The sequence below is a fragment of the Panicum virgatum genome, chromosome 3K (genome assembly GCF_016808335.1).
Source record: "Panicum virgatum strain AP13 chromosome 3K, P.virgatum_v5, whole genome shotgun sequence".
Classification (NCBI taxonomy): domain Eukaryota; kingdom Viridiplantae; phylum Streptophyta; class Magnoliopsida; order Poales; family Poaceae; genus Panicum; species Panicum virgatum.
In genome coordinates this window covers 27,057,271-27,073,646 of record NC_053138.1, presented here as the reverse complement: position 1 = coordinate 27,073,646, position 16,376 = coordinate 27,057,271, and the positions used below count along the sequence as shown (strand labels likewise).

General features: G+C 51.2%; 1 protein-coding gene and 1 pseudogene across 1 annotated transcript; one reads left to right on the top strand and one right to left on the bottom strand.

The window, feature by feature from the left end:
* The first annotated feature begins 758 nt into the window (after positions 1 to 758).
* Positions 759 to 9,475, top strand: LOC120701365 (annotated as a pseudogene).
* Positions 9,476 to 13,623: 4,148 nt separating this feature from the next.
* On the bottom strand, positions 13,624 to 14,241 carry LOC120700786 (circumsporozoite protein-like). Its single transcript, XM_039985011.1, has one exon. The coding sequence runs from the start codon at positions 14,239 to 14,241 to the stop codon at positions 13,624 to 13,626; it is 618 nt and encodes a 205-aa protein (XP_039840945.1).
* Positions 14,242 to 16,376: the final 2,135 nt, after the last annotated feature.

Sequence of the window (16,376 nt, the reverse complement as noted above, 5' to 3'; positions counted from 1 at the left end):
TACATTTACATTTGTTGATATAGAGAACTAAATAAACAATGCAATTTTCAACGCAACTGCTATAAGTAATTAGGAGTAACAAAGTTATTTCTTACTATTACTAACATGTTTGAAATTTTCTAAATGATCACTTATTTTGAGATGGATGGAGTGTCTTAATTTGGAAAGGTCAATCTATTACTCCAAATAGTCAACTTTGATTGTTCGACACCCTAAATAAACTGTCAGCTCAATTTATTCTCTAGGCTAGCTCAATTAATCCATTGTACACCTTAATAAATGAGATTTGTGTTTTTTTTTCCTTCACGGGTAATTTTTATGTTCTGTTTTATGCAATAATAGAGGTAATGATGATATTTCGTAATAAAAAATAGTCTAAGAACTTTCCATCATTGTTTTTATGTACTTTTGTACACGCTAGCGTTAATTTAGTATTAGACTGCTCATCTAAATAAAAAAATTGAGCTGACTTTTTAGAAAATATGAGCACCCGTGCCGTGACGAGTTGAGAACTCGAATCTCGATGGACAAGTACCACTGTACTAAACCTTCAGTTTAATATCTTTCTTGATTCGTACAGTACCGTCAGTTTAATATCTATGCAGCTTTAAACTAACCAGAACCAGGCTAAGGCAATAACGAGTTGGAGACGCACATGAGCAGAATCAAATGACCCCGGAAATGAGATCGATCGAGGAGGTAGCACGACGCGCAGCGCAGGCTGCATGCCTGCATCTGAGGAGCAGTAGAGAGCGAGCCAAACCCAGGAAGGCCTAGCGGCCGGCCGCCGAGGAGCACAGCACAGCAGTAGAGCGAGCTCGAGCGAGCCATGTCAGCGGCGCTCCTCTTGGTGCTTCTTGCCGCGGCGCCGTGCGCGATCCTGACGGCCCGCCTGCTGTACTGCTTCATGTGGGTCCCGCTCGGCCTGCAGCGCCGCTTCCAGCGGCAGGGCATCGCGGGGCCCCCGCGCCGCCTGCTCTCAGGCAACGCGCCCGAGTTCCGCGCGATGCTGGAGGCCGCCGCACGGTCCGCGCCGGGCCTCGTCGCCCCCTTCCGCCACGCCGCCGTCGCCGCCCGCGTCGTGCCGCACTACCACGAGTGGGCGGCGCGCTACGGCCGCCCGTTCGTGTACTGGACTACTGGTTAGGCCCGCGGCCGCGGCTGGTGGTCACCGACCCGGAGGTCGTGAAGGCGGTGATGGCCGACGCTAGCGGGGCCTTCGAAAAGTCCGGCTCCGACGGCGGCAACCCGCTCGCGCGGCAGCTCTTCGGCCAGGGGCTGATAGGGCTCTCCGGGGAGAAGTGGGCGCGCCACCGCCGTGTGATCGCGCCGGCGTTCTACAAGGAGAGGGTCAAGGTGGACGAACTGACAGTGCAATCCTCGACGTCATGAGCATTGGTGATTTCGCTATCTCAAGAAATCTTTACCCTTGTGCAGGCTTGGATACCGGAGATAGCAGCCAGCACCTCGTCCATGCTGGATAGATGGGAGGTCCAAGGTGAAATTCGCGAAAGCCGCACCGAGTTCGAGGTAGATGTATACGAAGGATTCCACACTTTGAGTGCAGATGTCATCTCCCGGGTGGCATTTGGAAGTAGCTATAAGGAGGGGAATCGGATTTTTCAGTTGCAAGAAGAGCAGATGAAACTTGTTGCTCTTGCAATGAGGACACTTTATGTTCCTGGCTTCAGGTGAGGTTTCGCCTCTTTCCTTTTTGAAGCTTACTAGTTTTCAAACATAACATATCACAGTCTTTTCTCACAGGTTTGTGCCAACAAAGAAGAACAGGAGGCGGTGGAGCCTGGACTTGGAATTGCGCAGTTCGTTGCGCAAGTTGATCGAGATCAACGGAAGGAAGTGTGAGGATGCAAAAAATTTGCTTGGGCTAATGCTGTCAGCCAGCAAACCGGAGAGCGAACTCAGAATGGGAGTTGAAGAGATAATTGATGAGTGCAAGGCACTCTACTTTGCCGGGAAGGAAACAACAGCTCAGTTGTTGACTTGGGCTACGCTTCTTCTTGCACAGAATCAAGAGTGGCAAGACAGGGCCCGCGATGAAGTTCTTCAGGTGTGTGGGAAACTTGAGCAGCCGAACGCAGAAAACCTGAGCAATCTCAAAATTGTGAGTCTTGTATACTAACATCTCTGTTCATGTCCTTTTTGTTACCCCCTTGGTTGATCCTAATGAGTAACAATGCTTTTTGCAAATTGCAATGTTGGCATGAGATCTTTCAGGTTGGCATGGTGCTAAAGGAAACACTCCGGCTATATCCCTCAGCGGTGGTTGTCAATAGGACTGCTACAAGGGATGTCAGGCTGGGTAAACTTGACATCCCTGCTGGCACGCAGCTTGAGTTCCCCATCATCGACGTTCACCGTGACATGGACGTATGGGGCACCGATGCTGACGAGTTTAATCCATCAAGGTTTGCTGACGGTGGGAGCTATCACCTCGGCGCGTACTTCCCCTTCAGTCTTGGTCCTTCGATCTGCGTGTTAGAAATCTAGGCAATTTTCGGTATATTTTAATTCCAAAATTAGATGTATAAACTAGCAATATTTCTATGACTTTAAGGAGTAAAATAAAACATGTGAACATGTTTATACTTATCACACATATAATCATAAACAATATAAATAACCAAAGTTTTAGGGAGTACCCTAAAGCGGGGCCGTTGCCGGAGGCATTGGCTGCGCTGTTACCAACTGGAGTAGACATCTACTCGGTTGGCCTCAGTCGAAGTAGTCGAACTAAATCGGTGCAGGAAGATGTTCGCAGTGCAGTCCCACGAACGGTCACCAAGATGTAGTCGACGTAGTCGTTCGGCCACCAGAATGTAGTCGACGTAGTTGTTCGGCTCGTCCACCAGGAAGTAGTCGTACAATCGGGCAAAGCCTTAGTATTTTTGAGCAGCAAAAACCTGATTGCCCGCCTATCCCGTGCAGGATCTCAAGGCGAGCAAGGTTTCGGAGGCCTGCTCACGCTAATTCTGTGCGCGTAGAGATTAGCGTTGGGGAACTCAGTTGTTGCAACTGGAGAGGGAGAAGAGAGGAGCCGAGTTGCCTCAGTGCTCTGGTGTAGGATGGATGAGGGGCATGGCACTCCTTATATAGTGACTCAGGTGCTCAGGTTCGTTGAACCTGGACACCATCAGAGTCATTTAGGTGATGCGGTTATGGCCATTAATTACAGATTTAATTGCACGTTTAATCGCACGATTAATTGCTGTCAACGGTAAAATAGCCATCACATCACACCGCGCCACGCCGCGCCGCGCCGCGCCGCGCCGCGCCTCGCCTCGGCCTCGGCCTCGGCCTCGGCCTCGGCCACGGCCACGGCCACGGCCACGGCCCGGCCCGGCCCGGCCCGGCCCGGCTCGGCGAGGCGAGCGAGCGCGCGCGCGCGTGTGGTTCACCGTCCTCCTCTTACCGGCTTCACAAGTGGTGTACAAGAAGTCCACCTTTTAAGTCGGTTGAGATCCTCCTCAATTCCCGGTACGGAATTAAACATTGATTCCCTAGCATTAATAGTGGGCTTTAAATTCTTTTATTGCTTTAGAATAAATGGGCCAAGCCCATTACTCCAACAATCCCCACCAAGAAATTCAAGCCACACTAGAAATACCCTCATTCTCTCTTTGATATACCAGTATTCGACAGAGACTGTTAAGTTGAACTTCCATCTAGGACAAAGGCTACACTTATTCACAACTGTGCAATGGACTATGCCTTGAATTGCCAGTTTTGTGCAAACAAGTTTGACCAGAGCCCTACACTGGTACTAGGCTGCAAAAGCATCCCCGCGGTTTGGAGTTTATAAGTCATACTCCAGGCCCTTCATGAGTTTCTAGAGAATACCCAATTCTCATAGACCATGACCAGTGGTCAAACTCATATAGGTGTGTTCCTTTCAGATGTTCTGTAGGACAACATCTTTTGTTTCAAGAAAACAACTCATTTGTTTAAAAGAAACCACCTGGCACACATTAAGGTATAGACCAACCTGCCATACAGATTAGAAGAGAAATGCACCTTATACACGGAATGAGCCCTTTTCACAAAGGTTCTCTTCTCACAGTCAGACTTTAGTTTTGTTTCACCATCCTAATTCACGGGATCTCCGATCACATAGGACAGGTTTCCACTATAGAATGACTCACGTGGGTCTCAAGCCCAATTCCATAGATGCATTGTCTATCACATTTCGTGAAAGACCCTTTGTAAACTGATCTGCCAGATTTTTAGCCGTCTGAACATAGTCCAGGGCTATAACTCCGGAGTTTCTCAATTTTCTGACAGATTTCAACCGCCTTTTCACATGTCTAGATGACTTCATGTTATCCTTTGAACTATTCACCTTGACAATTACCGTTTGATTGTCACAGTTCATTAGGATTGCCGGTAACGGTTTTTCAACTATCGGCAAGTCCATAAGGAGCTCACGAAGCCACTCAGCCTCAACAGTGGCGGTATCTAATGCTGTGAGTTCTGCTTCCATAGTTGACCTCGTTAAGATGGTCTGCTTGCAAGACTTCCAGGAAACAGCTCCACCACCAAGTGTAAACACATAACCACTTGTGGCCTTTATCTCATCAGCATCAGAAATCCAATTTGAATCACTATACCCTTCTAGTACCCTTGGGTACCCGGTGTAGTGAATTCCATAGTTCATTGTCCCCTTCAGATAGCGCATTACTCTTTCAAGACCCTTCCAATGATCATCTCCCGGGTTTGAAACAAACCGGCTCAGTTTGCTTACAGCAAACGAGATATCAGGTCTTGTAGCGCTCGCTAAATACATTAATGAACCAATGATCTGAGAATATCTCAGCTGATCTCGCATTATCCTTTTGTTCTTTCTAAGAATTAAACTGGCATCATATGGTGTTGAGACAGGTTTATAGTCGCTATAACCAAAGCGACTTAACACCTTCTCCACATAGTGAGACTGTGTAAGAATCACCCCACCATTGATCTCTTTTACCAGCTTTATATTAAGGATAACATCAGCTTCTCCCAGATCCTTCATCTCAAAATTTTGAGATAAAAACTCTTTGACTTCCTTAATCACATTAAGGCTAGTGCCAAAGATCAGTATGTCATCCACATACAAGCACAAAATCACTCCTTCAGCCCCACCATAGCGATAGTACACACATCTGTCAGCTTCGTTCACAACAAAGCCGGCAGAGGTCAAAGTTCTATCAAACTTTTCATGCCACTGCTTAGGCGCTTGCTTGAGACCATATAAAGATTTTAACAACTTACAAACCATTCCTTCTTGACCCTTTGATACAAACCCATCCGGCTGATCCATATAGATCTCCTCTTCTAACTCTCCATTGAGGAAAGCCGTCTTAACGTCCATCTGATGAACGAGAAGACCATAAGAGGCTGCCAAGGAAAGTAACACTCGAATTGTGGTCAATCGGGCAACTGGTGAATAAGTGTCAAAGAAATTTTCTCCTTCTTTTTGTGTATAACCCTTGGCCACAAGCCTAGCCTTGTACTTTTCAATAGTACCATCTGGCCTAAGCTTTTTCTTGAACACCCACTTGCATCCAACCGGTTTACATCCATAAGGACGTTCAACGACCTCCCAGGTTCCATTAGACATAATAGAATCCATCTCACTCCTTACTGCTTCCTTCCAATAGTCAGCATCAGGAGATGAATATGCCTCTTCAATGGTTCTGGGTGTATCATCTATGAGGTATACAATGAAATCATCACCAAAAGACTTTACAGTCCTTTGTCTCTTGCTCTTTCTCGGAGCATCATTGTTATCCTCCTCAGAATTTTCTACAAGTGTATGTTCATTGTGTTCTATCGGCTCAGCAGAGCCATCATCCTTGATGAACTCTTGCCTAGATGAACTTGTTTCATCTCTCATGGGAAAAATGTTTTCAAAAAATGTAGCATCTCTGGACTCCATTATAGTACCAACATGCATGTCAGGTACTCCAGATTTCACTATTAAAAATCTATATCCAACGCTGTGAATAGCATAACCTAGAAAGATACAATCCACAGTTTTAGGTCCAAGCTTACGTTTCTTGGTTATTGGCACACTTACTTTTGCCAAACAACCCCATGTACGTAAGTATGACAGTGTTGGCCTTTTCTTCTCCCATTCCTCGAAAGGAGTTATCTCTTTATTCTTTGTAGGAACACGGTTTAGGACATGACATGCAGTCAATATAGCCTCACCCCACCATTCCTTGGAAAGTCCCGCTGTATCTAACATGGCGTTAACCAAATCCGTTAGAGTGCGGTTCTTTCTTTCGGCAACCCCATTTGAATGAGGTGAATAGGGAGGCGTCCTCTCATGAATAATACCATGTTCCTCGCAGAATAAAGTGAATAAATTTGAGAAATACTCACCACCACGATCTGACCTAACTCTTTTGATCTTTCTCTCAAGTTGGTTTTCTACTTCAGCTTTATAGATTTTAAAGTAGTGTAAAGCTTCATCTTTTGACTTCAACAAATAGATGTAACAAAATCTAGTACTATCATCAATCAAAGTCATGAAATATTTTTTACCACCTTTTGTCAACACTCCATTCATTTCGCACAAATCGGAATGAATTAATTCTAAGGGTGCCAAGCTCCTTGCCTCCGCGGTCTTATGAGGCTTACGAGTTTGTTTTGATTCAACACATACATGACACTTAGAATTTTTGACAAAAGTGAACTTTGGAATTAAGCTCAAATTAGCTAAGCGCATCATACAACCAAAATTAACGTGACAAAGCCTCGAATGCCAAACATTTGTTTCATCAACGTTAATAACATTGTATGCAATTTTATTACAAACATCTGACAAAGAAAGACGGAACAAACCTCCGCTTTCATAACCTTTTCCAACAAAAGTACCAAACTTAGACAAGATACATTTATTGGACTCAAAGACTAATTTGAAACCATCTCTACACAGTAGAGAGCCGCTGACTAAATTCTTCTTGATGGTGGGGACATGCTGCACGTTCTTCAGCTGCACGGTCTTCCCCGAAGTAAACTTCAGATTTACCGTACCAACACCAAGAACACGCGCATGTGATCCGTTCCCCATCAGCAAGGAGGAAGTCCCGCCGGTCTGGTAAGAAGAGAACAAAGAAGCATCAGCACAAACATGAATATTAGCACCAGTATCAACCCACCACTCGGGTGAACCAAAGACTGAAAGAACAGTAGTTAATAAATTACCGTACCCCGAAGTTCCTCCAGGCTCGCTAATAACCATGTTGGCGGAGTTGTTGCCTTTGCGGTTCGGACACTTTGCAGCAAAGTGATCCGTACTAGCGCACACATAGCAAGCTCCCGTCTTCTTCTTCTTCTTAAAAGTGGTTGTCTTCTTAGTCTTTGGTTGGTTCTGCGGTGGCTTTTTCTTGTTCTTGTTGGAGTTGTTCTTCTGAACAAGATTGGCACTTGAAGCACCAACAACTCCTTTCCCACGTATGTCCTTTGCTCTCGCCTTCTCCTCAACATCAAGAGTCCCTATGAGTCCATCTATTGTGAACTCCTGTCTCTTATGTTTTAGAGAAGTAGCAAAGTCCCTCCAAGAAGGTGGCAGCTTAGAGATTATACCTCCAGCCACAAACTTATTGGGTAACACACATGGGGACTCTTTGCTGCAATTTTTGAGATCTTTTGCCAGAGTATGTATTTCATGAGCCTGTTCCACTACAGAACGGTCTTCGACCATCCTGTACTCAAGGAACTGCTCCATGATATACAACTCACTCCCGGCGTCAGATACTCCATATTGAGCCTCAAGAGCATCCCACAAAACTTTGCCAGTTGGCAGCCGGATATAAGAATCCACCAGATTATCACCGAGAACACTAATGATCAAGCCTCGAAAGAGGATATCAGCCTCATCGAACGCACTCCCTTCCTCTGGAGAGAATTGTTCAGGCTTACCCTCTTTCACATGGATCACTCTCGATAGTGTTAACCACAGTATAAGCCGCTCTTGCCAACGTTTGTAATTTGAACCATCAAAAGGTGATGGTTTGATTGATGCAGCAAAGCTAGATACCGAAAGCCTATTAACATCGTCAGGTTTTTGGAATGTTAGAAATCTAGGCAATTTTCGGTATATTTTAATTCCAAAATTAGATGTATAAACTAGCAATATTTCTATGACTTTAAGGAGTAAAATAAAACATGTGAACATGTTTATACTTATCACACATATAAGCATAAACAATATAAATAACCAAAGTTTTAGGGAGTACCCTAAAGCGGGGCCGTTGCCGGAGGCATTGGCTGCGCTGTTACCAACTGGAGTAGACATCTACTCGGTTGGCCTCAGTCGAAGTAGTCGAACTAAATCGGTGCAGGAAGATGTTCGCAGTGCAGTCCCACGAACGGTCACCAAGATGTAGTCGACGTAGTCGTTCGGCCACCAGAATGTAGTCGACGTAGTTGTTCGGCTCGTCCACCAGGAAGTAGTCGTACAATCGGGCAAAGCCTTAGTATTTTTGAGCAGCAAAAACCTGATTGCCCGCCTATCCCGTGCAGGATCTCAAGGCGAGCAAGGTTTCGGAGGCCTGCTCACGCTAATCTCTGCGCGAAAAACCTGATTGCCCGCCTATCCCGTGCAGGATCTCAAGGCTCACGCTAATTCTGTGCGCGCAGAGATTAGCGTTGGGGAACTCAGTTGTTGCAACTGGAGAGGGAGAAGAGAGGAGCCGAGTTGCCTCAGTGCTCTGGTGTAGGATGGATGAGGGGCATGGCACTCCTTATATAGTGACTCAACTGGAGAGGGAGAAGAGAGGAGCCGAGTTGCCTCAGTGCTCTGGTGTAGGATGGATGAGGGGCATGGCACTCCTTATATAGTGACTCAGGTGCTCAGGTTCGTTGAACCTGGACACCATCAGAGTCATTTAGGTGATGCGGTTATGGCCATTAATTACAGATTTAATTGCACGTTTAATCGCACGATTAATTGCTGTCAACGGCAAAATACCGCGCCACGCCGCACCGCCCGCCCGGCCGGCCGCGCCGCGCCTCGGCCTCGGCCTCGGCCCGGCCCGGCCCGGCCCGGCGAGGCGAGCGAGCGCGCGCGCGTGTGGTTCACCGTCCTCCTCTTACCGGCTTCACAAGTGGTGTACAAGAAGTCCACCTTTTAAGTCGGTTGAGATCCTCCTCAATTCCCGGTACGGAATTAAACATTGATTCCCTAGCATTAATAGTGAGCTTTAAATTCTTTTATTGCTTTAGAATAAATGGGCCAAGCCCATTACTCCAACACTGCGTTGGTAAGAATCTTGCCATGATTGAGGCAAAGGTGGCGCTTGCAATGATCCTTCAGCGGTTTGCGTTTGTTCTCTCGCCATCCTATGTTCATGCGCCACTGCTAATGCTCAACCTCCGACCCCAGTACGGTGCTCAGATTCTTGTTCATAAGATCTGAACCTTCCATGTTTGTGTCTCTGAGAATTGCATGAAGGGAGGCTTGTACTCGTTTCAGCCTAGTTTTGAATAAGAGCTTGAACAGTAAACTTGTTCTGTGCAGCAATTTGCTGAAGGCTTCGGGTCAAATGTGATGCTAAGAGCAACTACAGTAGAATGACTAAATTTGGCCCACTTTCTAAATTTAGTCACTCAAAATGTAGTTTTTACTCCAACAGCACCGACTAAATAGACTAAAAAATGGTGAACCTTACTTTTGGGGCAACGTATGCTATGGAAACCAGCCTACTGTGAAAACTCGTGCAAACCACGGCAAAAAGGTCGTCTAAATTCATCAAAAAAATCACACATGCTGATAATATGATGATACACAACCTTGTAAAATATTTTGTCCAAACTCGACTTCGTTTGTAAGATATAAAAATAACAAATTTCAACCCAGAAAGCTGTCAGATGATTTGTTAGAAATTTGTTATTTTTATATCTCACAAACGAAGTCGAGTTTGGACAAGATATTTTACAAGATCGTGTGTCATCATATCATCTGCATGTGTAATTTTTTTGGTAAATTTAGACGACTTTTTTATCGTGGTTTGCACGGGTTTTCACAGCAGGCTGGTTTCCATAGCATACGTTGCCTACTTTTGGTAGCCTAAGTAGAGGGTGACCAAATTGAGGGGTTGGGAGAGGAAATTTAGTCACTCCTCATTTTAATCACCCAAATAGAGACCCTGCTGGAGATGAAAATTTGAACAAAATGACTAAAATGTGAGTTTAGTCACCCAAATAAAAGCCTGCTGGAGTTGCTCTAAGAGGTCACAAGCGAAGCAGAACCAAATGAATTCACCAAAAATGAAGGGATCGTTGAAGAACTCGTGCTGCGCCTTAATGTCCTTTTTTTCAGCTTTCAGATTGTCTACTTTTGTTAATTAATATGCTAAAACTACTCTTGCACTTACTTTATGCCTGTTCGCATTCAAAGGGCTTGTGGTTGCATGTCGCAAAAATGCTGAATAATTAAATTGAAATTAAATATTTGAATAACTAATGTAGACAAAGTTATGAATTTCATCTCACTATCGCATCTGTAGTAAAACGTTTAGTTTTCTCTTGCCACGGCCTCTCTCAAATGGGAAATCACAAATATATTAAAGGGACTATTTATTAACAGCTCACTGAAGCATATCTCAAGTGCCCACTTGTCGGGTACCATGATAAGGGGCACTCTAATCATGGGACTAAAATTGCCCTAAAAATGCAAACACATGTAGCCAACCGGGCCCACAAAAGACTACAGTCTCCTTCCAATCTGGAAGAAAGGAAATGACTCAAAGAAGCCTAATACGCGGCCCACGTATACAGTGCGGCCCATCCGCACCCCCCTCGAACCCCGGGGCGATCTCCGCCTCGCTCGAGGGCTCCCCGCCGAGACCCTCGACCGCGCCCCGCGTCTCCGCCCTGCTCGAGTGTAGCGAGCCTACCCTCGAGAGGGCGGATCGACTCCGCCTCGCTCGAGGCCACCCATCGACAGGAAGGACAAACGACCCTTCCGCTCACCCGTCCGCCAACTCCGGATACTGCTCCACCATTCCGGACGCTGTGGCGACCCTGTGGGAACCTGCGACGCAATGCATGACGTGCTCGGTACTGCTCCTGCCGCTGCACTGCCAACTTCCCATACCTCCTTCAAACATCCCCCTCCGCGGAGCCCTCGAGCGGCATGGGCACGACCCTCGGAAGCGGCTCTGGCCTTGACCAAGACGAGACCCTGGCCTGCAGGACCCTCGGAACGTTGCCACGCCGCGCCTAGAGGACGGTACCCCCTACAGCAACGACCACGCCGTCTGCTCGAGCCACAAGGACGCCGGCGCGATCTCCGCAAGACCAAGGACGACGCCCAGGACGACTGCCACGCCAGACGCCATACCCCACAGTGTACTTTTCTACAGAGCTCGACCACTGCACCCGCGTGATTCGAGGAGAAGACGACGACTTCCACGATCTCCTGTGTATGTACACCACCCCTTCTTGTGACTATAAAAGGAGGAGGCGGGCTTTATCTTGGGAGGTCGGCCCATCCGATAGAACACCACACTCTGCACTACCCACAGAACACATACACTCTTCTGAGCCCCGATATTTGCACTCGCCTCAATCAACTCCTCCTCTAGCAGAGACCTGGGAGCTTCCCTCCATCTCTCGCCTCGCTTGTACCCCCTACTACAGTCACCCCCGGTGCAAGACAGTACAATGCTCTCGCACAGTACAATGCAAGACAGTACAGCAGCTACGCAGTGTCCGGGTTGGCGTCGTTTGGGACCACGTACCCCGACGATACCCTCTGGAGGTCCATGATGTAGTGCGTTGTGGCCACGGCAAGGGCTCGTAGGACACCGAGGTGGAAGGTGCTCTTGGCGTGCTCGGCGATCCGGCCACCTAGCGCTCGCAGGCGGCTGATCACCGAGCTACCAAACACGGCGCCGTCCCCCTCGAGCTCCTGGCACACGCTCACAGCGGTCCGCTCCAGCTCAGCGTATTCAGCCTACGCCGCCATGAGTGCGGTGTTGACGGCCTCCTTCGCCGCAGTCTCGTCCGCCACTTTCTACCTCAGCTCTGATCAGAGGAACCAAGATAAGCTGCGATAAATTAGAATCAAACAATAGCGAAATTTCGAACACTCACACGCGATATTCTTCTGTGCCTCCTCCTGCTGGACTCGGGCGGCCTCCTCGAGCGAGGACAAGGAGTCCTCCTTCTCCTTGAGGGCGGCCTCCGCGTTTCGCATGACCACCTCCTTCTCCTCGAGGGCTTTGCCCTTCTCCTCGAGGGTCCCGGTGAGCGTTGCAACGGTCGTCTTCTCGCGCTGGAGCTCGGCTTCCTTGCCTTGGAGCTCGTCCTCCTTGCGCTGGAGCTCGGCCTCCTTCTGCTCGAGCGCCGTCCTAACACGCTGCAGCTCGGCAGTCTGCGTCTCGGCCTCCTGAGTCTTCTGCTCCAACGCGCCAGCTCCTCCTCTAGCATGCGCTGGCCCACTCCCAGACTGGTCAACTAGGTGTTGGCATCGATATTCCGGAGCACCAAATCGGCGTTGTACTGCCCAAGCCAGCGCATTTGGGAGTACAGCCGGGTCAGCTCGGCGCTCTTTTTGCGCGAGATGTCCCGCAGCCGCTGCAAGTGGAAGAGCGTGAGTAAAGAACACGAAAACAAAACCGAACACGAGCAATTCCCAGGGGAAACGCGCTTACGTTGCTGATCTGGAAATCCGTCGTCCTATGGAGATCCAAGGCGCGGTCGAGGTGGTCCAGAATCTGAGAGCCGGCCTCAAACTGTGCCTTCCAGACGGCTTCCTCCTCCTGCTCGTTGCGGAGAAACTCCAAGGGGACCCCGGACTGGATGATCGCCCCGTGACGGGGCCCCTCGGACGTCCCCGCGCTGAGCATCACCTTGGAGGCCGACACGAACTCGGTAATCCAGTCGGCGGCGCTGGCAGCAGCAGCAAGGTCGATGTCCCTCGAGTCCCCGAGCTCGTCGCTGCTCTCCAGCAGCTGCACCACCGGCACCATGTTCTTCGGCGCCGTTTGCGCTGTCACCGCTGCAACGACACCCTCGTCCCCGGCCCTTGCATTCTCCGGGATGCAGGTTTCCTCCACTGCAGGTGCCCTTGGCGCCGACTCCTCCATGACACCTTCGACCCCAGCCCTCGGGGTTCGGGGGCGGGGGTCTCCGCCTCTCTTTGGCTGGCGTGGCACTCCTGCACGCCCCCACCAGCTCCTTCTCCTGCAATCGGCTGGGTGGCGCTATCTACGTCGCCCCGACCGGCCTCGATTTAGACGTCCGTCCGGGTGGCGTCATTTGCGCTGCCCCAGCCGACCTCCCCCTCGGTGTCAGCCTGAGCAGCTGTTACAACGCCGCTCAGGGCAGCGTCGCCCCCACTCTCCGGCGCTCGAGCTTGTTGGGCCTTCTGAGCCACTCGGGCCATCGCCTCTTGGAGCTTCGCGGCCTCCGCCACTATGTCCACTACGGGCAGGGGCTGCGGCGCCGTGTGCGGCGTTGCGCGCGCCCCGGTCTTGAGGGCCTTGGTCGGCGCAAGCTGGGCTGCATCCCTGCCGATGGCCCCGGAACTGGGTGATCAGGGAGGAAACGCTGAAGTTAGCAGGATTGGGGGGTTGATTAAATGAATGCGAAGGATAAAATCAAGATCGCTTACTCTGACCGGGCGCTCATGCTGCGCTTGCACGAGCCGCTCCTCCGGGCCCACGGCACGCTGACGCCTCTCGATGACTGGCCTGAGGGCGCCACCCTCGGGTCGGCCTGGCGCCTTGAAGCCGTCTGCGCGGGCGTCTCCGCACTCGCCACGGACCCTCCGCCGCCCGTCGACACCACAAGCACGGGTGTCCTCTCACTCGTCGCTGGCGCGGGCAATCTGTTCCTCGCCCCCGGCGTGGGCGACCTCTGCCCCGTCGCGGGCGCGGACGACCTCCCGCCCGCTGTCGACGCGGGCGGCCTCCGCCCCACCCCTGCGAGAGGCGGATCCACCAACGACCCTGATGTGAGCCTCGCCTCACCCAGCGTCACTAGCACATCCTCATCGCCAGCCCCTCGATAGACCGGCGGGGAACCCGCGCCTATCGCCACCTCGTCGTCGTCCGAGAAGTTGAGCTCGGCGTCCGAGGAGTCGTCCTCCTCCTCCTCGGTGGACTCGGGCGTGGCGGGCCGCGGCTTTCCCTCCGCGCATGCAATCTTGCACTCCTTCTCGTGCTGTTCCTTTCTCTTCCTCTTTCTGGCGGCGGCTGCCTCCGCCGCGTCCTTCTGCTTCTTCATCGCCTCTCCGTGCAAGAGGTTGACTTCGCGTTCCTCCAGGACCGGGGGCTTCGAGGTGTAGCCCCTGCGGCTCACTCCTGGAAAATGCAATCAAGTCAGAATCAAGGAGTAAGGAGAGGAGTAGCACAAATCGACAATGAATTGAAACTTGAACTCACCACAGAAAGGTACCCCGTCTCGGGGCGCATCTTGATCCCCCAGAGATCGTCTGGGTTGTCGGGGAACTCCGCCACCGCATTCTTCGCCCTCCGAGCAGCGACGTCACGGGGAGAAACACGTACGACGTCCTCAAGCCCACGCCCGGGGCCTCGGGGGTGAGGTCAAAAATCGACAGGCTCCTCTCTGTGAGAGGAATCACCCTCTGCCGATGAAAGTTCACGATGACGGCCGCCGCCGTCAACCCCTTCCTCGCCAGATGCCGCAACGAGTTGGTGAGCACCTCGAGCCTGGCCTGATGTGGTGGGGGCGATACCCCCCAGTCCCACTTCTCCTGCCTCTCCCGGAGCACCTTGTTGGTGAACGCCGGGAGCCGGTTGCCGAAGTTGCACAGGTAAAACCACCCTCGGGTCCACCTGGCGTTGTTCGTCGTCATCGTGTTGGGGATGTACAAATTCTTCCAGGTTGGGCACAAGTGGAGCATCAGACCGCCGGCGCGGGCGAACCTCTTCGGCTGGCCCCGCACGTTCTCGATGTAGTGCTCGCCGCGGAACAAATGGATCCATGGATCCCAGTGCGCCTCGATTCCCAAATACCCCTCGCAGACAGCGACAAAGACCGCCATCTGCGAGATGGAATTGCGGTTGAAATTGTGCAGCTCCACTCCTTAGTATTCGCACAGCGCCCGCATGAATCTGCCGACGGGGACGCCGAATCCCCGCTCGTGGAGCCACACGAGGCTCACGATGTAGCCGTCGGGAGGATTCGGCTCGGTCTTCTCCGGCCGTGGGGGAATCCACGCCGGACGCTCCGAGTTGATGTTCACCAGCAGCAGCCTGTCGGCGATTAGCTGCTCCAAGACCGCCACGGTGGCGGTGGACCTCCCCCACGGCAACGGCTCCTGGACATCAGACATCGCTTCGAATTGCCGGGGGAACGCGAGGAGGCAAGCTCTATGATGGCTAAGGTGCGCTCTCACTCTCTCCTCCTTCCTCCTCTCACTCTCGGCTCTGGGCTCAGGATGCAGGGGAGGCGGAGAAGGCAGGGGAGACAATGGCGAAGTGGCCAGGTGAGCCCAAACAAACCCCCCTTCCTCGCTTTTATCCATCAAGACGGGCGGATTCGCCGCCGTGGTCCAAATCCACCGCATTGAATGTGGTAGGTTTTGCTATCGCCGACGGCTGAGCCCCATGACCGTGGAGTCCCCCACGCGCGCATTTGGCAATAATTACGGCGCGGTAACCAACGGGCGTGGCGCAACTGTAGTACTGTTCCATACGTCAGCCGCCGCCCACGCCGCTCCGCCTACCCGAGGCAGCCTGCGCGTACTGGGCCACGTCGCCTACGATTAGCGGGAGACTCGTGCACACAACCGGCGACTCCGTGCCGTTTTAGCGAACCGTTATGAAATATTCCCCCCGGGGATTCCTTACCGTCGAAGGAAATCAATTTTGAGGCCTTACTGATCAAGGGTTCGAAGTCTGGCCCGTCGAGGGTTCGACAGGCGCCCCAGATCACTAGAGTCAGGGACTGCATGGATGTTCTGTATAAACTACACTCGAACACAAAGTTCGAGACATCCTACACAGTGTTCAAGGTCGGTTGAGGGTGCCTAGCAGGGGGATCCCATCGAGGGAGAGCATCGAGCCCTCGGACCCTATCGAATGGGTCCGAGCCCCGCCTAGCGAACCTTTGCGAGTGCTTTATGTGACGTGTCCACGAACCACGAGCCGACCCTTATCGAATAGGGCACGGACATCCACTTAAACCACCCGCTAACAGCTCAATGAGGCGACCATGGCTCACGGCCCGGGCATGGGTAGCATGGTGTGCTTCACCCCTCCTCCCAGCGGAAGGACGACGAGGGTCCTAACAAAAGTCGAGGGTCCCCTGAACGCCTTCACGCAGGCCAGGGTTCGGGGGCTCCTCGCACACCGCGGTTCAGGCCGCACCCTCGAGTGGATCGACAACCGTCGATT

Excerpts from the sequence above, each read along its gene's own strand:
- LOC120700786 (XM_039985011.1), bottom strand. The coding sequence starts at position 14,241 with ATGAAGAAGCAGAAGGACGCGGCGGAGGCAGCCGCCGCCAGAAAGAGG.